The sequence below is a fragment of the Crocuta crocuta genome, unplaced genomic scaffold (assembly GCF_008692635.1).
Source record: "Crocuta crocuta isolate KB4526 unplaced genomic scaffold, BGI_CrCroc_1.0 scaffold7, whole genome shotgun sequence".
Taxonomy (NCBI): Eukaryota; Metazoa; Chordata; class Mammalia; order Carnivora; family Hyaenidae; genus Crocuta; species Crocuta crocuta.
Window position 1 is genome coordinate 2,502,007 of NW_027531904.1, and position 25,817 is coordinate 2,527,823.

General features: G+C 42.5%; 1 protein-coding gene across 1 annotated transcript in view; it reads left to right on the forward strand.

Annotated features, from left to right (window-relative positions):
* Nucleotides 1-11,814: 11,814 nt before the first annotated feature.
* Nucleotides 11,815-25,817, forward strand: part of AKAP13 (A-kinase anchoring protein 13) — a 236,886-nt gene continuing 222,883 nt past the window's right edge. Inside the window, exons 1-3 of the mRNA XM_077774252.1 lie at nt 11,815-11,921; nt 16,672-16,766; nt 20,127-20,170. Coding sequence (XP_077630378.1) covers nt 11,815-11,921; nt 16,672-16,766; nt 20,127-20,170 — 246 coding nt within the window. The remainder of the gene's footprint in view (nt 11,922-16,671; nt 16,767-20,126; nt 20,171-25,817) is intronic.

Consider the following 25,817-nt stretch of genomic DNA (forward strand, 5'->3'; position numbering starts at 1 on the left):
TGTTTTTTTTTTTTTTTTTTTTGTGTCTGGCATTTCCATCATGCTTTTGAAATCTCCTGATATAGGTCCATGTATCTGTAGTCCCTTTTTCTTGCCAAGAAGTATTCCATTGTATGGTTACATGTACTACAAATTAATCCACTTACTGGTTGGACAGACATTTGATAGTTTCTAGCTTTTAGTGATTACAAGTAAAGCTTCTAGAAATATTTGCATAGAAGTCTTATATAGACATGTATTTTCAGTTCTTTTGAGTAAATACCAAAGAGTAGAATTGCTGGGTCACATAGTGTATCTTTAACTTTATGAAGAAACTATCAAACTGTTTTTCAAAGTGCCTATACATTTTTCCATTCCCACCAGCAATGTATGAGCACTCCAGTCACTCTTTACTTACCAGATATTGATATTGTCCATCTTGTAAATTTAAGTCATGCTAGTGGGTATATAGTGCTTATCTCCTGGCAGTTTGAATGTTCATTTCCTTGATGACACTAATATTGAGTGTCTGTTATTTTTGGTGAAAGGTTTATTAAATGTTTTTTGGTCATTTTTTTTGAGATAATTGTCATTGAGTTAGTTGTAAGAGTTCGTCATATATTCAGAATACATGTCTTTTATCAGATATGTTTTGCCAATAAATTTCTCTTCACTGTCTCCTTTTCATTGGAATAGTGTCTTGAAGAGCAGGAAGAAGTTCCTTATTTTGTTGAAGTCCATTTTATCCATTTTTTCCTTTTAGTTTTTAATTTAATTTTTAAATTTTTTTTTTATGTTTTTATTTTATTTTTGAGAGAGAGAGAAAGAGAGAGCCAGCCAGCAGAGAAGGGGCAGAGAGTGGGAGACACAGAATCCAAAGCAGGCTCCAGGCTCTGAGCTGTCAGCACAGAGCCTGACGTGGGGCTCAAACTCACGAACTGTGAGATCATGACCTGAGCTGAAGTTGGGCGCTCAACTGGCTGAGCCATGCAGGCGCCCCATGTTTTTTCCTTTCAGATTGTGGATTTTTGTGTCCTGCTGTCCTTGGACCAGTACCATAGTGTCCTGGGTGCTGTAGCTTTATAGTTCAGTCGTAAAGTCAGGTGGTTAGTAAGGCCTCCAACTTTGTTCTTCAAAATTGATTTGGATATTTTAGGTCATTTACACTTGTGTGTGCATTTTCAAACAGCTGGTTGATTTCCATAAGAAAGTATACTGAAGTTTTTATTGGAAATGTATTAAATTTGTAACGAGGTGACATATATATATTTAGTTAGTCCATTAACTTGATGTATCTCTTTATTTTTAGTGTTTTTTTTTTAGCATATTCACAGTTGCAGTATTTTGTTAAGTATATACTTACATATAATATTTTGTTAAATTTATTCTTAAGTATTTCATATTTTTGGTGCTGTTGTAAATGCAAACATTTCAACTTCCAGTGTGTTGTAATATATAGAAATACAACTGTCTTGTATGTTGACCTTGTAACCTGCTATTTTGCTAAAAATCAGTTGTCATTTCTAGTAGTTCTTTTACAGATTCCTGGTGAGAAGGGATACTCTTATTGCCCACCTGAGGGGTGAGCATTCATACCTTCATCTTTCTATATAATCTCAGCAGTAGGTTATTTTAAGTTTCTTTGATCAGGTTGAGGAAGTATCCTTTCTATTCCTAGTCTGCTGCGAGTTTTTATAAAGGATCAGGGTTTTGTTAAAAATTTTTTTTGCATCTAATGAGATATTTGTATAGTTTTTCTTTCTTATTTTGTTGATGGTGGTGAAGTCCATTAGTTTGCAGAAGTAACCAACATTGTATTCCTGTGATAAAGCCCATTTGGTATTGTCCCTTTTTCTATTTCTGGGGTAGAAATGGTAACATTTTGTTAGGGATTTTTGTGTCTGTTTTCATGAGGGCTTCGACTTTTCATTTAATATCTTCATCTAGATTTAATATCAGGGTAATGTTGGCTTCATAAAATAATTTGGAAAATGCCCTGCCTACCCCCACCATTTTTTTTTCTTTTAAGTAGGCTTTATGCCCAGCGTGGAGCCCAATGGAGGGCTTGAACTCACAATCTAACATAAAGACCTAAGCTGAGATCAAGAGTAGGATGCTTAACCAGGATGTCACCCAGGTGCCCCTCCCCACCTTTTGATATTGGTATCATTTTTCTGTTAAATATTTGAGACATGTATCCTTGATGCTTTCTGGGCCTGGAGTTTTCTCTGTGATAGAGCTTAACTAAGAATTCCAATTCTTTAATAGATATAGGGTGATTCTGGTAGATGTGCATCTCACTGTAGTTTTATTTTGGCTGTTCCCTAATGACTGGTGGTGTGCCTACTAGCCATTCATATATCTTCCTTAGTGGAATTTCTGTACAGATATATTATCTGTTTTTGGTTGGGCTGTCATCTTTTTTTTGAGTTCGAAAAGTTTCTTATAAATTCTGGATGGAAGTTCCTATCAGATCTATGATTTGCAGGTATTTTCTGTAGCTTCTCAAAATTAAATTTATTACCCTTATGCAAACATACAGTGAACATGTGCTGAAGATTTTATCTAATTCACTTAATATGGGATCCAGTAAGATGTTAAAACTGGTTCCACATATCTAGTAATTTTTTATGCTGTACATTGTGAAAGATGTGTTCTAGAGACCACTGTGGTTTTTATCTTTTGAAAATGTTAACTTTTGTCCTGGCAGGCAGCTAATTGGATTGGCCCCAAACTCCCACTTAGCTTGAACCCTACCCCGTTCTTTCAACGTAACACATTTGCTTTTTACTGGAAATCTTGGACTCTCCCCAGTATATGTACAGTTTGGGGTCTACAGAGGATTTGGGAAGATCTTAGATACAGATTTAAAGACTGCAGCTTTCTGTCTACTGTGTCATGTGATCTGGACCTTAGTTGAAAAACAGTAGAAAAGTGAATCTTAGTACTTTTTTCTTCTTTCAGTTGTCTGCTCACATTTCCTCCTAATGCCTTCATATGGTAGCTTTTTATATTTTATTCAGTTACAATTGTTTATAAGAGCAATAGTCTGATACAGGGTAGTCTGCCTTTACTTTTTTGTTGACTTTTAAATAGTAGAGCTCTGTTTTAATCTTAACATCATTGCTTATCCATTCTGCTGGATTCGATGTCCAGATTGCCTTTCATTTGGGCTCCCCGCCCCCACCCCTCCCCTTTCTCCTGCATTCAGGAAGGTGGTATAGGACTTACAGAGCATGTTAAACAGTATTCTCAAACCTTTGTCATCTCCAGTTAACTTCCCAGAGTGTATTTCTTCTATTGAGGAACTGGAAACCTAACTTAAGAGCTCAGATTTTTGAAAGTGAAAGGAATAGGTTGATTTGGCTGGCAGGATTTTAAAAATGTCTTTCTTGCTTCTAGTTCAGTTCTGACAAGAGCCCTTGAAAGGCAGAACTCGCCCTGGGATTGGTAAAGGTAGCTAATGCTGACCCATAGTGGGGTTTAGGGTCATATTTGTTAGAACTGGAGGCCTGAGGCTGTTAGTCTGCATCTGAATATCAACGAAGCAGGAGTGTCTCCTTAGAGATTCCATAACTGAGTTTTTAGATTCCCCAGCTCTGTGGTATTTTTCCCCCCTCTTGTACTGGGTGGGGAGGCATTCTGTGGGTGGCTGCGTTCTTTATTTGTTCTTTGCTCTGACCTGGGTTTGCAGTCAGGGTCTATAATGGGAGGTCATGGTATGTGTCTCTTTGGTCTGCCCATTGCTTCATCACTGCTTTGGTTTTTAGTTTTCAGTTCAGCTTAATAGCAGACTTTAAAGAATGCTAATCACCTGTATGAAAAGCCAGTATATTTTTCAGTATGATCCATGAAGCGGTAAGATGGTATATTACAGTTTGTGAGATTTCGTACAGTGCCGACGGAAATGGTACCGTTTGCTTTCACTGCAGTTCTGAATGTGAAAGACTGTTCCCTGTTCCGTCTCTTTAAGCTGGGGCATTGGGTCCGAGGTCTGATTATTTTTTTCATCAGATTTTTGTAGAATTTAGGGGAAAAGCATTCTGAGAAGTTCCTGTTGCTTATGTAAGAGCAACTAAATTTTTTGGGCAGCAGATTTCAGCTGGCGGATGTTAGCCTGTGTTTGTGTGGAAGGGAGAGAAGGGAGTTCATTCCCAGCTGATTCTCAAGCTTGTAAACATTTCCATTTGGATGTGAGGAGGAACATGTTGGTCTGGTGAGTGGCTCTGCCTGTTGGGTAACTGCACAGCTTTTTCTGCAGGCCGTTGCCTTATTACTTTGGAAAAACAGAATAGGGCACATCTGTGAATTCGTCCACAGCACTAAATCTGGGGGGAGATGAAACAGACAAGTTCGTCTGCAGAGAAGCTTTTACGCAAGATGTGTCTCTACCTTCTCCTCTCCCTTCAGTCTTTCACTTAGTGAAATCCTACCTCCTCTACCAAGCGTTTTCCAATAAAATGACTAGAAGAGCTTCTCGTCCTTCCCTTCATCACTCTGTTCAGTCCCCAGCTCACAGAGTCTCCTTGCCTCATTTGTTTATGTAGCTAAGACACCCAGTGTTTCTGTAGGTGGAATTACGAGGTGTTAGAAGGGAGGAACTTGCATGATTACTCAGTCCAGCCGCTTCCATTCGCAGCATAGGAAAAGGAGGCTGGTAAGGCTTGCTGCACGTTAGGAGCAGCAGTGCGCTAGTCTAGAAGTTCAAAGCACTTCGGAGTTGGATCTGGGTTCAAATCCTGTCTCCTGGCCGTTGACTGTCTGTGCCATCCCATGCAGGTTAGTTGACTTCAACCATGAATCTCTTCATTTGTAAAATGGATTAATGTGAGGATTAGCACGGTGCCCGAACAGAATAAATGCCTACAAGTGCCTTCGAAGATGATGATGATGGTAGTTAAGTCTCCATGGTTGAGAAACTGTAAGATGTCCGGACTGTAGAATTAAGGTGGTTACTTTATGGATGAACAGATATGAACATCTACTGAGGAGCAAAACAGGAGACTGTACTCTGATGATGAAGTACATATATTTTGTGTGGTTTTGGAGGAGTATAGATTCTGAAAACCAGTGAGTACACGTTTACTATCCCGTCAGTATATTTCTGGTGTATGCTTGAGAGAATGAGGGAGGAGTGTTGTTTTTTTTTTTTTTTTTTAAAATGTCCTTGGTTGAGTTTCAGAAATGGATTTCAGATGCCAGGACACAGCTTGTAACAAGAGGGTGAGATCAGTTGGTATAATTGGGGCTACTTGATAATCCTTTTGCTCTGTTCTCTGAACATTTACGGTGTTCCTATTTCTGTACAAACATAGCTAGAAAGTGACGAGGTCTCTCCATAGAGATGTCCTGTGTGGGGCTGGGGAGGCAGGAGCATGTGGGATGGAGTTGGCAGTCAGTCTTCAGCCTTTGTCTTTGCTTAGTAGGTACCGGGCAGTTTTGTTCTATTTAAATCCTTCTGGAGGTTAGTTTAGAATGTGATCTTTAGTTTGATTATACCAGCATTTGGGGGAGAGGAACAGAGGGAAAAGAAAGAGGAATCAAAAGCATATTTTTAACACTGAAAAAAAAAAATTGACCTGTGAGTTTCTACCTCGTGGGGTGGAGGTGGAGACTGTGCTGGCTTGTGGTTTTCCCCGTCGCTACTTCCTGCTGATGGAGAGCCAGCCACAACAACAGCTGTTACTGGGCCCACGTTTGGTAGCCCAGAGGACCTTTTTTCTTCTTACTCACGTCATTTAGAAGGAGCATCGGTGTCCTGGATGCCTTAACTTGGAACTTCCAAGCTGGTGGTTGATTGAGTAGCCTCTGTTTCTCAAGGGCTCTGCTGTGGCTGCTGAGTTAGGAGCAAGGATTTTGTGTCCCACTTGTGTCCCATCTTGCATTACTCTTGATGGCTTGCTGGTCGTTCTAGCTCAGGTGTTCCTGTTTTTGCTGGGTGTGTGTCTGTGAAAGACCACGTTTGTAGAGTATCTGCTCCGTGTCCCCACCATCTTCAAGTGCTGCCCAGATTTATTTGCTTTACAGCAGCGTTCAGAGGCAAGTGATTATTCAGTCTGTTTCCTACAGGGGAGAAGGGCCTCCTAGCCAGCAAGGGGTTGGACTTGGGCTGCTTCCTCCCCCCACCCCAACCCCGGCCCTCTTTCTGGGGCCAGAGTTGCTCATCTGCTTGTCAGGTGGCATGGGGTGTGTAAGGTGTTGGCTCTTTCGTTTGCCCATCTCACATCTTTGGAGCCACCCACCTTGGTCTTCCAGATCAGTCTGAATTCTGGCTGTCTTCTGAGCGTGCCATATGTAGCACAAACCAACTGTTTGCTGTAGGCGGGGGCCCTCCCTAGGGCCTGTTGAATTTATGTGGACAGTCAGCCAGGATGTCAGGACTCTCCAGAGAGTTTATCTGCACTATTTATAGTTTGCTGTTCTGTCCACAGATTGTGTCTAGAGTACACACTCAAATATTTGTTGAGTTGAATTACTTCCCTTTGTTGCCTTTCAAATACCTTTTGTTTGCCTGTTTTCCATCTCCTCACCTTCATCTCCTTGCACATCGAGTCACTTTCTCGATGGTCTGGGCTCTTGGAGGACATACACAGGCACCTGCTCCTCATTCCCACCCTCACTCCTCCCTAACAAAAGCCATTTTACTTTCGGCACAGTGTGCCTGGAAATTTTAGTCTTTTTCCCCTAAATTCCTCCTTGACTGTAAAGATTTCCAGGAATAATAGCCAGTTGAAGTGTTCATTATGACCAAATTATTAGCACTTGGGTAATTCTATGATAAAATTAATTTTATGAAACACCTATATATATATATATTTTTTTTACATTTTGAAGTATTGTAATTTTTATCATAAGTACTACTACTTTTTTTTTCTTTTTTTCTCCGTGGAACCCAGCTTGGGGCTTGAACTCACAACCCTGAGATCAAGACCTGAGCTGAGATCAAGAGTCAGATGCTTAACCAACTGAGCCACCAAGGCGCTGAAGTATTGTAATTTTAAAGGAAAGAGCGCTGTGCAGTAGATGCCTGACATCCTCTACCTAGATTTTTGTGTATGTCCCACTTCTATTAAATATTTGAAGTCTTATGTGCATGGTAACATGTCTACTAGAAACAACAATTAATCATTATGCATTTCTGTCATGTACCTTTTCTCTCTCCACATATGCCTAAAAATTAAATGTTTTAAAGCAACAGTTCTGTAGTTTTTATGACAGCCTAATTTTTTATTAAAAAAATTTTTTTTAATGTTTATTTTTGAGAGACAAAGAGACAGAGTGTGATCAGGGGAAGGACAGAGAGAGAAGGAGACACAGAATCTGAAGCAGGCTCCAGGTTCTGAGCTGTCAGCACAGAGCCTGACGCAGAGCTCGAACTCACAAACCGTGAGATCATGACCTGAGCTGATATTGGCCGCTTAACTGACTGAGCCACTCAGGTGCTCCAACAGCCTAATTTTTTAAATTAGTGCAAATGGGGAAGTTAATTTTCCATTCTTGCATTGTATAATAAGTTGTTAACATATGTGGCCCTCTAAGGGTTTCCTGTTAAGAGGAATTCAGAAAATTTGAAATCAAGGAATAATCTGTAAGGTTTCTCTTAAATTTCTTATTTCTAAATCCAGGAGAAGTGTAATACCATCCTTATTTAGCCTGGCAATAACTTTTTACTAATTGGAGGAAAAGCTGCCTTTTTTTTTACTTTAATTTTTTTTTCTTTTACATTTATTTATTTTTGAGAGACAGAGACAGAGCCACAAGTAGGGGAGGGCCAGAGAGAGAGGGAGACACAGAATCCAAAGCAGGCTCTAGTCTCTGAGCTGTCAGCACAGAGCCCGACATGGGGCTCGAATTTACAAACTGTGAGGTAATGACCTGGGCTGAAGTCAGACGCTTAACGGACTGAGCCACCCAGGTGCCCCAATACTGCCGTTTTAATCATTCTTTTAAAGCAATGTTCAGTGAATTGTTCAAATTAGTAAATTGAACCTAGTTGAGATCTGATCTTACCAATTCTTTATCTTTGTACTATCAGACACTTGTTATGATTGGTTTTGTGAAGCACTGTGTCTGAACTGAAGGTGAGCTGTCTTTTTTAATATTCAAACAGAATTAGCCACAACTGTTATATAAGCTACCATTTTCAAAATGCTGAGTACTTCCTGTTCCTCTGTTCTGCGCACTGATGAGTATAGATTCGCCTTCTTTTTTGCTTCGCCCAGCATGTTACTGAGGAGAGATGACTGAGGGATGCCATTTCCATCTAGTGGTTGAGAAACAGTTCTGTTATTTCAGAACACTGATAAGTTTTTATCTTTAAAAAGCTAAGTTCCTTGCTAAAACTTAATCAAGTTATCACAGGCTCCGTAGCATGGCATCTAGATGGTTAGAAGTGGGATATTGGTTTTCATGTGCTTTTAGTTGATGGATCCTAGTTTGCTCCACCTGCAATAAATGTATCAGTGATTTTTATTTATTAATTTTTTTAGAAGTAACCTGTATACCCAGCATGGGGCTTGAACTTATGATCCTGAGATCAAGAGTCACACGCTCTACCTATTAAGGCAGCCGGGTGCCCTCTATCCATGATTTTTAAAAATACTCTGTGTTCGTTATATGTTATAAAAACAAGAATGACTCCCAAAGGGATAATGCAGGCCAAGGATGTGTTATGAATAGAAATTTCTCCTTTAAAAATAAAACTTTTCATTTAAGAAGTTAAAATGATATTTTCAGAAAACCTTAATAGAAGGTTGCTGAAAATATTGGAGCTCCTTTGACTCTGTAACATTTTCACTTGTATTTAAAAATGTTTTTAATGTTTGTTTTGAGAGAGAGGGAGAGGGAATGCAAGAGTGAGGGAGGGAGGGACAGAGAAAGGGGGAGGGGGGAGGAAGAGGGGGAGAGAGAGAGAGAGAGAGAGAGAGAGAGAGAGAGAGAGAGAGAGAGAGAATCTGAGGCAGGCTGCAGGCTGGAAGCTGTCAGGACAGAGCCTGATGGTGGGGGTCGAACTCATGAACTGTGAGATCATGACCTGAGCGCAAGTAGGATCATTAACTGACTGAGCCACACAGGTGCCCCAGTATACGTAATTTTTATTTGAAGTCTTTGCTGTTCAAACCTTTCCCTCCGATTTTGAGAGCGTTACACACACACACACACACACACACACACACACACACACACACACACACACACCCCCCCCCCGCCNCCGCCCCGCCACTCCTCTTGTGTTTTACGGTGTCACTGTTCTCAAGATGTTCTCAGTATTGAAGAGTTACAACATTGAAGACAGTATTTTATCCTTGAGATACGAGAACCATTTTGGGAACTTAAAAGCCAACACGGACATTTCTAGCATCTGCTTCTAGTACCTTCCGCCTTCCACTCGTGGGAATAATGTGGTTGTGCTTCTGTCATGTGATGTGTCCGTGAAGGTGGGCCGTGTGTCGCTGTAAAGTGATTCCTAACAGAGTAGCCACTCCAGGCCCTGGGATTTGTCCAGTTAGGTCACCAGGCTCAGTCATGTCTGCCTTTATGTGAGAGCTCTCTTGCCTGTGTTTAGTCTTTCCCAGTGGTTTACAATCGCTCGAGCCCATTGGGTTGCTTGCTTTTTGGATGACAGAGGTTGGGAAGGATGAAGGAAGTATAAAGGCTTGAATTTGGCAGTCTTTTTACCGGATATCTATTTTAACCCCCCGCTGAAGCAATTTACATAAAGCTCAGCTGTGTACAAATTTTTCTAAATGTGAAGTGTATTCTTATTGCCATAGGGACAAGCGGGTCAGCACTTATTGAATTGATGTCTTGCTCTCCTGTGCCTGGGCCTCCTGGCAGCTAATAGTTCCGTTTCCTTTGGGTAACAGGATACAGCTGGCGGCAAACTCCTCACCTGTGATAGCCATTTGGACTTTTCTTCTCTGTAGATCTCTGCAAGGCAGCAGAAACCTTTTTTTTGCTTGCAGGAAACCACAAACCTGTGTTAAACACCAAAAGAGAATTGAAATAACACATGCTGTGTTCTCCCCGGAGGTACCAGCCATCACATGAGAGCCCAAGTGTAGTGTCAAGCAGCTCTTTGCCCTCCCTTTTGCTTTGAGGTTTTCCAGTTAGATGATGCTGAATTCCTCCACTGTGGTTCCCGTTGCCTCACTGGCCGATTAAGCAGATTGATCGAGGCTGGGTTTCTTAACACTTGGCAGGACCCCTAGTCCCTTTGATAAGCTACTAGGTGAACCTTCTGGGACCAGACTGACTTGAGTTATCTTGGCTTTGATAGATTGGTTTTTGTTCTTAAAGCTGCGCCTGCGGATCCTTTGCTCTCAAAAGGTGCAGGAAAGCTGCTGGTTAATTTCTGCCTCTGATGTGCATGTGAGGCAGTTTAGTATTTGTCAGGCGCGCAGCGCTGTGCCAGGTGCCGAGGCAGGAACACTGTGGAAGACATCTACAGTGTGACGGAGCAGATGAACAAATTCAGGAGAAAAGGCAAGCATGGAAATGAAAAGAAAGAAAATGGAAGGAAAAAAAGCGCGACTTCTTGCTGACTGCTTGGGTTAGATCACCAACAGTCGTCCTGCTATAAGAATCAGTGGGGGGGGGGGGAGGGAGGACCAGACCACACGTGGCCCACGCCAACAGTGTGCAGGGCTGGATGGGGGCGTGGGGAAGGAAGGAGAGCCAGCTGGGTCATCTGCACATATGGTCCCCGGAACACCGTCGGGGTGGTGCAGGAGCCTGGACGGCTTCTGAGAGCTTCCGACGCTAAAGCACATATGTAATAGAGGGCCTCATCTGCTGGGGTCTGCATCCCCTCCTGGGCACCCTTTATTTGGAAATCGGAATCACCACAGTGATGGGGTGGGTGGTCCATGGACCCTGGCAGCTGCGTGTGATGTAAGGTCGGTGCACACAGCTGATCACGTCATTCGTACCGGGCAGGAGGGACAGGAACTTCTCGAGTATGTCTGTATTGCTTACTACTGTGTTGACCAGTTGACACACAGCTTTTATTCTTACTTTTACCCGGTTCACTAATGAAAATAAAGCTTGGCGATTAAGTGACGTGTCCAGAAGTACCAAAGTTACAACTCAAGTCCAAGTCGGTCTCCTTCTCTGAATTCTGTTGACATTCTCAATTTTATCCTTACATTCTGAGAGGGGTTGTTAATGAATTCCTAAATGCTAGCAGGTTGCCTTCAATCTAGCAGTCATCTCTTCATTATTCATCAAATTGGCTTACAGAGAATGTGTAAAATAAACATGATATTGGTTTGTTTGTTTATTTTAGCAGAGGAAAGGTCGTGAGCATAATCTCCTTGCTGGCCCCTGCTGGCCTCAGGCTGTCCATGTGTGTCTGTTAATGAGCATCATGATGAGCCAGTGAGCCCCAGGGTGCAGGGCTCCACCCCAATGCCCTGGAGGTTGGAAGCTCTAGAGTCACTAAGAGGCTTTAAATGTGTCCCCAAAACTGTGATCACATTTTCTTTTGAATGAATAAAAGTATTTATTAGTTTCTCGAGTCAGGGCAGATCACCCTGAGGAAAAGAGGTCGGTGCCTCAAAGGAACCTTTCTAAAGGGTTGCTTACTTCCCTATAAGCAGAGCGTGAGGTGCAGAATGAAAGTAGTATTTTAGGAAGGGTGAGTCAGAGGAGCAGGTGGAGCATGGAGAGATTTTCTCAAGGTGATAAGGTGTGCAGGCTGAGGCAGGTAGGCTGGCAGGGGCTCCCAAGTGGGGAAGGAGGGTGAGGCGGGCTGCTTTGGAGACCCTCTTCTAACTAGAAAGCCCTGCAGCCGACAGGATTCTGCTAGGGTTTCGGGTGCGGACTTCAGGGCCCATGGACGTTGATCGGGAAGCCCGCTTTCGCGCGCTGCACCTCGAGGAGGCTGTGGTGGGAGGCTGGCCTGGCCTCACTGCCTGTGACCCATACCGCGTACTTACCGGGTCTGGGTTTAAGTTCTGTGATTACAGACTTCTTCCAGTGCTGCCTTTTTGTGACTCTTGGAGCCTGCGGTTGTGAAAGAAGAGATGTTTGAGCTGCACTTAAAAAAAAAAAAAGGGGGGGTAAGAAAAAGAAAGGTGTAGGGAGACTTGGTGGATGCCATTGCTGTTGTAAGGCTATAAGGTCTTTAGGGTAGAGCAGTGTGTTGGCGGCTTGTGTATTTTCTTCCGTCTGCCTTCCGTGGCTCCTGAGGCCAAGCATCTTTGAGGCCGGCAGATTTCCACTGGTGCCTCTCCTGCATCCTCTCCCCGACCCCCCGCTGGCACTTCTCACTCTGATCCCTCCCAGCAGCTCACTGCGCTGTCTTGTCCAATACGCGCTCCTCCTCTGTCCACTGGGTGAAACTTGCTTCGGGGTTGACCTCCTCCCGAAAGCTGTGTCGGGGCTTCTTTTTCCCTGTCCCTCGTAACATTTTTTATTATTGCACTTGTTATAAATACTCCAACGTAATGATCCCTTTACAGCTATAAGCCCCTTAACTAAATTGGTAGGGTCATGTATTATTTATCTCTGAAGCTCAGCAGCTCATTCTACATGGAGTATTTCAGGGGCTCAGAAACATCAAGAGATTATCTGCCATCATTGAGTCTTTGTGGTGGGCAGTTATTCTAAACATATGTAATGAAAGGGAGGCCCTAAGTACTGAAGTTATGGTGTTCTCTCCCATATGAATTTCAAAGTAAACTCTGAATAGAAGTGGGAGGCTCAGTCGGTTCAATGTCTGACTTCAGCTCAGGTCATGATCTTGCAGTTCATGGGTTCGAGCCCCACATCGGGCTCTGTGCTGACAGCTCAGAGAGCTGCTTCAGATTCTGTGTCTCCCTCCCTCTCCTCTGCCTGTCCCCCAATTGAGCGCGCGCTCTCTTTCTCTTTCTCTCTCTCTCTCAAAAAAGAAATTTCTTTCATTAATTATTTTGGTAAGCGTTCTGATTTGTTTCTTGTTCCATGTAAATCACTTTGGTTATTCGTGTCTGTATCTTTGCCCCAAGTTCAGGATCATTTTGCCTAGTGGATAATCTGGCACTGATAAATAATTACTGCGTGAGTGTGGGTGTTGGTGTTTTGGTTTTGGTTTTTGTTTGAATCTGCTGTGCCCTTTTGTTTCACCCTGAGTGTTGCCGCGTGTTGGACTCTTGATTCTTACCATGTCCTCCCTGCCGCGGTCCCCTTCCCCTCACCCCTCAGCTGTGGCCAGCGCTTCACTTGTTTCTTGGTGGTGTTTAGAACACCGTGCCATGTGACAGTGGGAAACAGGCCTGGCTGTGCCCCAGGAGAATCGGACACGTGCTGTGGGTCTCAGCACCGTGGCGTCCCAGAGCGTGGGCCGTGATCCAGAAGCAGCAACATCACCAGGTCCGGTGTCCTGGTTTGGAGTCACTGCTGCTGGAAGAAGATGGGGGTCGGGGGGCAGGCAAGAATCTGTGCTCTTTAGCAAGGCCTCCAACTAATGCTCATGTGTGCTAAGGTTTGAGAATCGGTGCTTAAAGCCAACTGCTCAATTCTTAATGAATGCACCTTTCAACAGAAGAAGACAGGCTCCTGGAAGATTTCCTCAGCCCCTTATTCAAGAAATCTATTTGGGACCTCTAGTCATTGACATATATACTTTGTAGAACTTGACGTCCACAACAGGAAACGCCCGTTCGCTCTTTATACTCTGCTGCTCTGCTCTTCAGAATTCCCTGCTCCCACCCCAGAGCATAACACATTTACAGCCCCCAGCCCAGACTCCTTAGGAATGAAGGAAAGAGTCTTTGGATTCTGTTACTTTCCTTGAAGAGTAGGGCACTGACTGCTTTACAAGAATCCAGAGTATGCACTGTCATTTCCATGTTGACTGTCACCCCAAGTTTTTGTGGGTTTCAAAGGAGTTGCTGCAGCCCAATTTGAGCGGGGTGCCTGGCCATGGAGACTCATTTGAAGGCATGTTCTGCCAGGGAGGCACCCCGCAGGTGCACAGCCTCTCTCTGCACTTGGCTGAGTCTCAGACAGCTGCCCTCCTCCTTCTGGGGCCGAGGTCCGTTGTGGAGGTGGTTTGCACATCTTTTCTTGTGGATTTGGAAGCTTCGCTGTTGTGAATGACAAAACCTATGTCAACTGGAGTGATAGGTTCGGCAGACCTGGACAGCTGGCGCTTAGGAAATGGCCCGAAGTCAAGAAGCTGACAGATTCAGGGAGTGTTTGCAGGTCGTGGTATAATTCCTGATGTGTGTTGGGCCTCTGATTTTTTTTATCCCCCCCTCCTCTTCAGGGACACTTTGCTAAAAGTGGAACACCGGTTAAAGGCTTCTCTAGTGTAATGTATGGATCTGGCTAAAGAATAAGGAGTATGATTTATATTTACATACCTATAGGTGTGGGCTTTCTTATTTTAATTGCTTTTCTTTCATCATGTCTAGGGATCTTTACTAAAGATTATGGATTTCTTCAGTTTGCACATTTAGGAAAAACGTCTTTTTACTTATTTCCAGGTGAGTTGTGACACATTGAAAAACGGGACTTAAAACAGATGTGTTTGATGTCTTCTTTCTGTTTATAAAAGTAGTATCTATTAATTATCTGAATAGTTATGATTAAGAAACATAATTTAGGAATGAAAATTCCCTGTTAATTCCCAGAAATATGTGCATTTAACATTTTGTTATTTGTTCCTCCAGATTGCTTTCTGGGGTTATTTTGTTATATCTTAGAGTTGTGATTTACCCACCAGTGTGTTTTTACACAAATGTATCTCTGGATACCTGATGCCTTTTATTTTGACCATTTATGGTTTTCCAGGTGTTTTCCTTGGTAGTCTGCATGGAGACCCAGGAACTGCAGAAAGACCCGTGCCTGGCAGTGTGCTTCAGCACTTCGCTTGGATTCATTCTCTTTTAATTCTTCCACCAATGCGATAGTGTAGGCAGGAATTCTTAACCTCTCACTGCACATGGAGAGACTGGGGTCAGACAGGTCTAGTGACTTCCTCAAGGTCATACAGTTACTCCATAGAGAGCTAGGGATGCCTGCCCATGTAATCTGATTGCTGGTCTAGAGGATATTGTACAGCACTGTATGACTTTACTGAGAAGTCTTTTTAGCTGAAAATATCTTTGAGACAGAGCAAGCTGTTGAATGGGGCACCCCTCTTCTCTGGCATATTAAGAGGTATCAGTTTTTGTTCAGGAATGGCACCCTATGGCACACCGGCTGAATCTAGTCCACTGCCTCTTTTGGTAAATAGAGTTTTATTGGAACATGGCTACCCCTCTTCGTTTACTCGTTGCACCGGAGACCATATGACCTGCAAAGCCTGAAAATAAATTTTTTTAAATACATATAGTTTATTGTCAAGTTAGCTAATATACAGTGTATACAGTGTGCTCTTGGCTTCAGGAGTAGATTCCCATGATTCATCACTTACATACAACACCCAGTGCTCATCCCACCACGTGCCCTCCTCAGTGCCCATCATCCATCTTCTCCTCCCCCTCGACCCCCTTTCCCCATCAACCCTCACTTTGTTCTCTGTATTTAAGAGTCTCTTATGGTTTGATTCCCTCCCAGTTTATAACTAACCTTCCCCCATGGTCTTCTGTTAAGTTTCTCAAATTTCACATATGAGTGAGAACATATGATATCTGTCTTTCTCTGACCAGCAACAGCACTACTAGGAATTTATCCAAAGGAGACAGGAGTACTGATTCATAGGGGCACAGGTATCCCAGTATTTATAGCAGTGTTGTCAGCAACATCCAGATTATGGTTAAGAGTCCACGTGTTCATCAACTGATGAATGAGTAAAGATGTGGTTTATATATACAGTGGAATATTACTTGACAGTGAAAAAGAATGCAATTTTGCCATTTGCAGCAATGTGGAGGGAACTGAAGGGTGTTACACTAAGTGAAAGAAGTCATTCAGAGCCTGAAATCTTTACCATCTAGCCCTTTCCAGAAAATGTGTGCCAGCCCCTGCTGTGGACACCAGTATTATTAGAATGTGCACTGTTGTTGTAGCTTCTCGAGTTTTGCATTCATTTGCTCAGGCACACTGATCGATGTAAGGGCTTTCTGTCCCTCACTACCCCCTCCCCCACAGATCCATCAAACAGCCATATCGCTTCATGCCCAAGTTTCCACGTGATCCTTTATAGTGATGGAGTGTCTTCATAATCCTTGCAGGTGGTGTGAACTACAAACGATTGTAGAACGTGTGCCACTGTTAACCTGTTGTAAGCCCTGTGCATCGAGCGCTAATACGTTCTGATGATGGTGTGTGCCCTGAAAGGCTGGTGATGGTTCGTTCTGAAGTGCAGGAGGAGGCTGTAGGCCCAGTGTGTGCTGGTCTATCCGGCAGCACTCCGAGAGTTGCAGAATCGTAGGAGGGCGGGACTTCTGTCAGAGACCGTTGCATTCAGATTGGACGGGTCTTGTTTTGGCACAAAGTGAATGTGTTACTTTTATACGACAGCCAACTATTCCATTTCTTTTCTGTCAGCATTTGGAAGTAACACGGAAAAGGTGAGGCCGAGAGTACTTACTTAGCTGGTTTCTGTTTCTCACCCCCTGCATGCATGGCCCCGAATTCTAGCTGGCTGCTGCTGAGGGGCAGATTCGGGGAACGTGCTTGACATCACATCTTATTTAGGCGTTTGCGTTTTGCTGTGTCCATTTCCTCGTCTTTTGGATCGCATGCACTCGTCCTCTACAGTCCATCCCCCTGTGCCTGTCACGTGTGGTACTTGCATTACATGAAAGCGGCCCAGGGAAACTTGGACTTGGTCAAAGCCATTCACTGGTACCTGGGTAAGAAGGAAATTGTAGGGTTTTCCCTCTTAAAATTCCTTGATGAAATCATTGGTGGACATAGGGTGTTTCTTTAATTTTCCTTTTGGGAAGGCTTGATCAAAGATCCCATCGACAGAACAAAGACATTCAGTTGGCCTTAGGGAGTACATTTGGGTGTTAAGTGTGTTTACTCTGATCCAAAGACCACCTTCCTGCAGAACGCTCCATCTTTTAGAACACAGTTCTCAAGTAGAGTAAGCTTACTTACTGTGTAGAGTAAGCTGTGCGTTATAGGTAGCAAGTTTTCTGATGGTTTACCAGCAGAACTCTGACTTCTCAGTTTTGGGGCCAGTTTGAGAGTTTGGAACACCTTCTACCTGTTACCTCTATTACATGCCTTCTTAATCTCTCTCTCTCTCTCTTTTTTTTTTTTTTTTTAAATTTATTTTTGAGAGAGAGAAAGACCGAATATGAATGGGGGAGGTACAGAGAGAGACACACACACAGAATCCAAAGCAGGCTCCAGGCTCTGAGCTGTCAGCACAGAGCCAGAGGCAGGACTCGAACTCACAGACTGCGAGATCATGACCTGCCTGGAAGTCGGATGCTTAACTGACTGAGCCACCCAGGCATCCCTCTTAATCTCTTCATTTTTGGGGGATAAATATCACCTCAGAAGTCCTTCCCTCAGTAAAACAAGACCCTCCCCTTCATTTCCTGTTCCCTCTTCTCTTTATTTTTCTCCATGGAACTTATCACTATTTGAAAACCATTTATTTTAATGTTGTATGTATCTGTGCTACTCCTAGAATAACCTCTTTGAGGGTTGGGAGTTTTGTCTTTATTCCTTCTGTGCCCTTAGTGCCTCGGGGAGTACCATGCCTGGCACATTATAGATGCACAGTGATAGTTGAATTAACAAAGTCAAGGGGAGTCTATAGTGTGTGTAGAATGGGGGCTAGATGGGGGATGAGTCAGTTTGTGGATTGAGGTCATTCGGGAGATCCTCTCATGATAAGGGGGGAAGTACATGTTTGGGCATCTGATGGGCTCTCTCACTTCTTCAAGTTGGTGATAAATAATCATTGAAAGACTCCCTTCTTTTTAACCAATGAAACGGGTGAAATAATTTCCTTTTATGGGGATTAAGTGTGATATTGAATTTATATTCAATTCATTTATAGAGCTCTCTCTAGCTCTATAAATATCAGTCCTGCCTTTCCTCTTGTGTGTCAGCACTGAAGAAGCTTAAAGCAATCTGAATTTACAAATCTGTTGCCTCTGGGGTCATTGCCTTGATGACTTCTGACAGATTTATTCTTGCAACAGCCTCTGTTGCCAGCATAACAATGGCCTGTCCCTTTGACCAGTGTGAGGGACAGACACTTTGTCATTCCTCTTTAATCCTCATATCAGAACAACTTGCATGGGTTCCACCGAGTTGATAGCACCAAACAGCTGAGGTGACATCAGCCCTCCTTGCAGCCGCGTGGGTGCCCCCCGGCGCCTCCACCCCGGTGCAGTGGGAGCCGTTCGGGCGGCTGAGGTCTGTGGTCTTTGCAAACAGAGTTGCCCTAAGTTTCTTGGCGTATGGAGACAGATCGGAGGGCTGGTAAGTCACTAGCGGGTCTCCCCAGATTCCTCCAGTTGCTGCGGATCACCCAAGGGTGAGGTCTTGTTTCAGTTTCCGCAGATACTTCTTGACAGGAACATGTCAGAAGTTAGGTAAGGCCGAGTGGTCTATAACGTTATAGGTTCTTTCGGCCTTCTGTCCCGGGCAAGTCTGGGCAGGACCTGGAAATCTGATTAAAAGGCTCCTGAGCACAGTGAACTTCATTTTAAATTAAATGGGTATTGAATGCATCGAGAAACATACTCAACTGCTTCAGTCTTTTCCATCCATGCTTGCTATTTGAATTTCATGGGCTGGAAACTGACTTTATTTTTCTACAAAAAGAGTTATTGCTACGTTTCTCAAGCTTGGTTTTTCACTGTGGATTTTTGCAGGTAATTTTGGCACCTGTGGACACAAAGCTATTAAACAAAGAGAGGAAGGAAGGAAAGTGTGTAGAGCAGGTGTCTTACAGCCTGGGGCTGGGCCAGAGAAGGAACAGGGGTGGATGTGGAGGTGGTCAGAGTGGCGGGAGCCCCCCGCTGTAGACAAAACACGCTGAAAAGCCCATAACTTGCAAGTGGTTTGGACATGTTTGGGTTTAGGAGCCTGATTACAGTTTTGGTTTTTGTTTTTTTCGTCCTAAGTGTGTGTTAACTGCTTTTTGGGTGAGCCTTGATCTCGGACTTACACAGCCTGGCCACACTGGTAGATGTATGTGGACTTTAATATTGACAGGATTCTGTTATTTAAGTTCTGTGTGGTTGCTAAGGCATTCATTGCTCTTTCTAAACATTTAGTCATTGATAACCTGCTGTTTATGCTGTTTGGGTTTTAGTTCAGTGGTAGTGAGCTGTTTGTAATCTGGTAGAACACGTGATTTTTTCTATTTTTTGCACATGTGAATGACATTTCTCTACTGTTGTTTATGCCACTGGTCAGTTAGTTTGTACGCCTTAATTTAATCCATTTTCTAGGAGTAAGAAGCTTCCTTAGATCAAATTATAATCAAATCCCTTGGGTCGGCCCCTCTGACTTCTGTGAAGACAGGATCAGCTTATGCTCAAGTTCAGGCTGTTTGGCGAAGGGCCTGCCATCTGAAATTCTGGACCGTGATATTTCAGCGTGAAGCTTCTGGTCAAATCACCAAGTTAAACTTTACAGAGCATGCTTTTCTTAACATTCGGGAAATGTATTGACAAGCCCAGAAGTCTTCTGTAAAATTCTTCCTGAGATTTTTGTATGAATTCATTTAGTGAAGAAAACATTAGGGAAACCAGCTAATTAATTTTGAGGAGGGTAAGAACTTGTAGTTTGTGGAAGCCAGCCTAGGCTCCTTTCTCGAGGGCTGAGAGGAGAACTCTCTGGACCTCTGCTGCCCCTCCCCTCCACGTTCCCTGGTGAGAAGAGACTCTGGCCAAGCAGCACTTTGTGAAATTTGGGGGATTATGTAAAAGTATAACTGAATATGCACTGTTTTCGCTCTGGTAACTGCATTTAATATCCTGTTGGTTGTTGAAAATTCTCCTAGGACAGTGAAGCCTTTTTTGTCTTTAGTTTTCAAAGTCTTTCTCCTCAGTTAAAGAGATTAACTCTGGGCTATAAGACATTTGCAACCCTTGACCTTCTGGCCTTCCCAAACCTCTAAGGAGCATCGTAGCATCATGTTCATATAGCCATACTCGACACCTAGTGTTTGTAGCTTTTATTCTTTGGGTGATAACTTTTAATTTTATTCTCATTTATTTTTCCCTTTTCTGTTTCAGTGTCCTGGGTCATGAAACTTAATCCACAGCAAGCTCCATTATATGTGAGTAAATCGCGAGGTTTCTTGTCATTTTGCACTCATCTATGCTTTCTGTTTGTTATAAGAAAACTCAAAACTGCTCCCATGTGATGATCTCAGGAATTTTTAGCCATCTGTCCAAGTAGTGTACTTCACAAATTGAATTTGATTTGGTGAACACTAACGGACCCACGCATGAGTGGCAGCGAGCTGGCAAATAATACCTGTAAGATGTGAGGTACACTGGTCAGGTGATAAGATGCACTTATCACACACTGCATTGCCCTGCAGAACGATACTATGGCCTCTTATTTTCTCCTTGAGCACGTAAGAGTGGTGTGGTCTTCCTGAGGCCTCGGAGAGTTTCCCAGTGTTGCAACTAGATGGCGCTCTGTCATTGGCAAGCGTGCCTGCCCTTTACTTTAGGGCTCTGGGTGAAAACTGATCTGTCATCTCCCCAAAGTGAGGGAACTATCAGATGACATGGATAAATCAATGAATCAAGGCTGGTGACTCACTCTCTCTTTCTCTCTCTGTCTCTTTTTTAAAAAAATTATTCTGAGAGAGCATTAGCTGAACAGGGGTGGTGAGGAGTCCCTTTAGAGGTGTGGACAGTTCAGCCTGTCAGAGGTCAGTGGATATTGGGTTGGTATGGTCTGGAGAGAGTGAGGAAAATTTCTTTGATGGGACAGGACCTCAAAGATGAAGAAGCATTTGGTTGGGTGAAAAGTCCTCAGAAGTATAGGTGGTAGAGGGGTGAGCAGGGCACTCAGTGAATGGTGGGGGGTGGGCAGGGGAAAGTGTAGCCCAGCTGAACTTGTGTTGAGGGGTAGAGAGGCGAATCTAAAAAGGTTATTGAAGTCATTCCTGAAGGCAAAGATGTGGAGACCACTGAGCCTTCGATGGTGTTTATTTGAAATCTGCTGTTCATTTTATGATTTGTTTATTTTAAATCATGCTGTGTTAGTAATAGTCCTATACCTCTCTAGGATAGAACATTCCTGGGATCACTCTTCTGCATAGATGCTTTTTATGTTAAATGTAACAAATAAAGAAAAATATATGCATTTCTTAGAAGGTATTTTATGTATTTATTTTCTCTCCAGACTTCTTGAAAATTTATTATGTTCAACAGTGGGTTTGCACATGAAGCGAATACCTTGGACAGCTTTTATTGAGATATAATTCACACCTCATAAAACTCACACATTTAAAGTATACGATTCAGTGGTTTTTAGTATATTCACAGTTGTGTAATCATAATCGCCATCCACCTTAAGAACATTTTCATCAGCCCAGAAAGAAACGCTGTGCCTGTTAGTATTTCCCCGCCTTTCAGCCCTGGCAACCCCTTATACACTTTCTGTCTTTATGGGTTTACTCACTGTAGAAATTTTGTATAAATGGAGTCCTAACATGTGGCCTTTTGTGACTGGCTTCTTTCATGTAGCAGAATGTATTTAAGGTACAGGTTAGAGCAAGTATCAGTACTTTGTTCATTTCTGTTGATGAATAATACCTGTTGTGTGGCTTTACCACGTCTAATTTATCCATTTATTAGTTGATGGACAATTGGCTTGTTTCTACTTTTTGAATATAACAAATACTGATACTGTCAGCAGCAGTTTTCCGTAGGCCTATGTTTCCATTTTTCTTGGGTTAGTACTTGTTGGGGGCACCTGACTGGCTTAGTCGGTGGAGCATGTGACTCTCAATCTCAGGGTTGTGAGTTCAAGTCTCACGCTGGGTGTAGCGATTACTTAAAAAATAAAACCTTAAAAAAAAAAAGAGTACAACTCCTTGGTTATATACCAACTCTCTGTTTAATATTTTGGGGAATTGCCACACTGTTTCCACAGTGGCTGCACACTGTCCCCTCTCACCATCAGTGTTGAGATTCTCCCTGTCTCCATGTTCTTGCAAAACTTGCTGATAATCCGACTTCTGGACCATTGTCATCCTCATGGGGGCAAAATGGTAACTTGTTGTGATTTTGGTTTGCAATTCCCTAATGGTTAATGATTGTGAGCATCTTGTCAGGTACTGTTGGACATTGATGTATCTTGGAAGAAATGCCTATTCAGATTCCTGGCTTATTTTTAAATTGCTTTGTTTATAATTATTATTGAGTTTTAAGTGTTCTTTATGTATTTTGGAGTCACGTCCCTTATCAGATACATAATTTGCAAAAACTTTCTCCTGTTGTAAGGGTTATCATTTCATTTTGTTGATGGTACCCTTTGAAGCAAAAAACTTTAATTTTGATGATGTCCAACTTACCTATCATTTCCTTTACTGCTCGTGCTTTTGTTATCGTATCTAAGAAGGCTCTAAGTAACTCAGGGTCACAAAAAATAGACTCCTGCGCTTTCCTCTAGGGGTCTTAGAGTTTAAGTCCTTACCTAAGGTTCTAGAGTACATTTTTTGGTATGCTGGAAGGGAGGCTTCCAGCTTTATTCTATGACATGCAGACACCTGACTTCCCAGCACCATTTGTTGAAAAGACGGTTCTTTTCACACTGAATTTTCTTGGGCGCCCTTGTTAAAATTAATCATATATGTAGGGAATTATTTCTGGACTGTAAATTTTCTTCCACTCCTTTAGGTCATCTTTTAATTTCTTTTATTTATTTTTTTACAAATAGTTTATTGTCAAATTGGTTTCCATATAACACCCAGTGCTCATCCCCACAAGTGCCCTCCTCCATGCNTTCTTTTAACAATGATTTCTTGTTTTCAGTGTACAAACTTTGTACTTTTTTGAAATGTGTTTCTAAGTATTTTAATTCTTTTTGATGTTATTATAAATTATTTTCTCAATTTTGTTTTCAGATTGTTCACTGCTAGTGTACAGAAATACAGTTGGCATTTGTATATTGATCTTACAACCTCTCTGAACCTGTTTATTGGTTAATAGTTTTTTAGTGGATCCTTGAGATTCTTCTGTATACAGATCATGTCATCTGAAAACACAGATGAGATTTTCTTGCTTTCCAATCTGAAAGCCTTCTGGTTTTCTTGCCTAATCGCCCTGAGTAAAAACTTCCAGTATAGTGATGAGTAGAACTTGTGAGAGCAGACATCCTGGCTTTGTTTCTGATCTTACAGGGAAAATATTCAGACTTTCACCATTGATTAGGTATGGTGTTCTTAGCTGTGGAGTTTTCAGTTGCCTTTATCAAGTTGAAGAAATTCTTTTCTGTTCCCTAGTTTGATTATTGTGTTTTGAAAAAGCATTGCATTTTGTCGAATGTGTTTTTCTGTATCTGTGAGATGATCATGTGGGTTTTTTTCTTTTCTTTCATTACATTAGTGTAGTGTATTAGATTGATTGGTTTTGAATGTTAAGCCAACTTTGCATTCCTGGGATAAGTCTCAGGACTCGTTGTGGTGTATAATCCTTCTCCTGTGTTGTTGTATTTGGTTTGCTAGTGTTTTGTTGAGGAGTTTGTTGAGGAGTTTGCAGTGTGGCCACTGCAGATTTTTGATTTAGGGGGCTGATGTTACTCGTAGTTGTGATAGGCAGAACAATGGTTCCCACATGTGTCCGTGACTTTATCCCCGGAACCTGTGAGTATTTACCTTACATGGCAAAAAGGACTACACAGATTTGATTAAGTTCAGAGTCCTGAGATGCAAGCTTCTCCTGAATTATCCAGGTAGTCCAGTGTAAACACAGGGTCCTTATGAGTGAGAGAGGAGAATCATGAGTCGAAGGGATTTGTAGATGGCACACTACTGGGCTTGAAGGAGGAGGAAAGGGCCACAAACCAAGGAAGGCAGCCTCTGGAAACTTGAAAAAGCCAGGAAACAGTTTTTCCTCAGAGCTTCCTCAGTGAATGCAGCCCCGTGAAAGTTGTTCCAGACGCCTGGCCTCCAGACGTGTGAGACAATAAATCTGTGTTGTTATAAGCCTCAGAGTTTGAGGTAATTTGTTGTAACTGCAATAGGAAATGAACCCAGTGGTAGTTTGGAAAAATTAATTAGCAGTATCCTGAAGGATAATTTCGGGAGAGAGGAGCTGCAGAGAGATCAGTTAGGGGGCACCTGGGTGGCTCTTGATTTCATCTCAGGTCATGGTCTCACGGTTTGTGAGATCGAGCTCCACACTGGGCTCTGTGCTGACAGTGCAGAGCCTGCTTGGGATTCTCTCTCCCTCTCTCTCTGCCCCTCCCTCATGTACATGCACACCCTGTCTGTCCGTCTCAAAAAAGGCTGTAAAAAAAGAGATCAGTTAGAAGTGTTTCGATTTTTGCCATCATGGAATCTGAGAATGTGAGAAGTTTAGAGTAAATAAGGATGGTAGGTTCCGTATGTGCTTCAGCCTCTCTATTGTAGAGCGAGGACATAAGTTCTGAAGATGATCTGATGAGGCAGCACAGCTCATCGGTGGTAAAATTGTGATTTAAATCTGTATTTTGGGGCTCAGTAGTAGAAACCACTGTAAAGCTTGTTAGGCTTAAAAAAAGCTTCATTCTTTTAGGAAAGCAAGGCTCTTTAGAAATCTGTTCTGAGGAGTATCTTAATAAAGCAAGTCCTTTGTATATGATTATGTGTTTAGTCGGGTAGGTCCTACTGAAGAAGGTTATTTTAAGCTTCACATTTCAAGTATTCTGTCAGCAAGAATAGTTCAGGGCAATTTGTTACTCATTTTTTATTTTTATTTTCTTTTATAGTTTATTGTTGAGTTAGTTTCCGTATAACACCCGGTGCTCATCCCAACAAGTGCCCTCCTCCATGCCCATCACCCCCCTTCCCCTCTCCCCCACCCCCATCAGCCCTCAGTTTGTTCTCGGCATTCAAGAGTCTGTCATGGTTTGCCTCCCTTGCTCTCTCCCACTATTTTTTTCCCCTTCCTCTCCCCCATGGTCCTCTGTTAAGTTCCTCCTGTTCCACTTATAAGTGAAAACATGTGGTATCTGTCCTCTGCCTGACTTCACTTAGCATAACACCCTTGAGTTCCATCCACATTGCTACAAATGGCCAGATTTCATTCTTTCTCATTGCCATGTAGTATTCCATTGTATAGATAAACCACGTGTTCTTGATCCATTCGTCAGTTGATGGACATGTTGGCTCTTTCCATGATTTGGCTATTGTTGAGAGTGCTGCTGTGAACTTTGGGGTATATGTGCCCCTATGCATCAGTACACCTGTAGCCCTTGGTGTTACCCATTTTTTAAGAGGAGAGTGACAGTGTATCCTTGGTTTTCCATGAACTAAGTCAGGTCATAGGGATTTCTGCCATTCTGGTAAAGAGAAGGAACTGTTACGTGACAGTCCATTGGAGAAGGTCAGTTCTCTTTCTAGAGAAAGAGGGAAACAAAAGAACAGAATGAGTATGTTGAAGTTTTTCTTTTAGTTTATATTTGGGATCTCCCACAGGTATGTATCATCAGCAGAAGAGAGAAAACTGCTCATAAGTAAGACAAAAACACTGGATCCTGAGAAGAACTTTTATATGTAAATGAAGTAAAATTAGCTGGATTCCATAAAATATTTTAATCATTCTGCATGAAGATGTGTTCAGAATGAGTTGCAGTTGTTACACATGTGAGGAAGTTTCCACCCTGTGCAGGTGGCAGTCCTGGTGAATGTTTGCATGAAGCTGTTTATTTTTTTAAAAAATTAAAAAAAATTTTTTTAATCTTTATTTTTGAGAGAGAGAGAC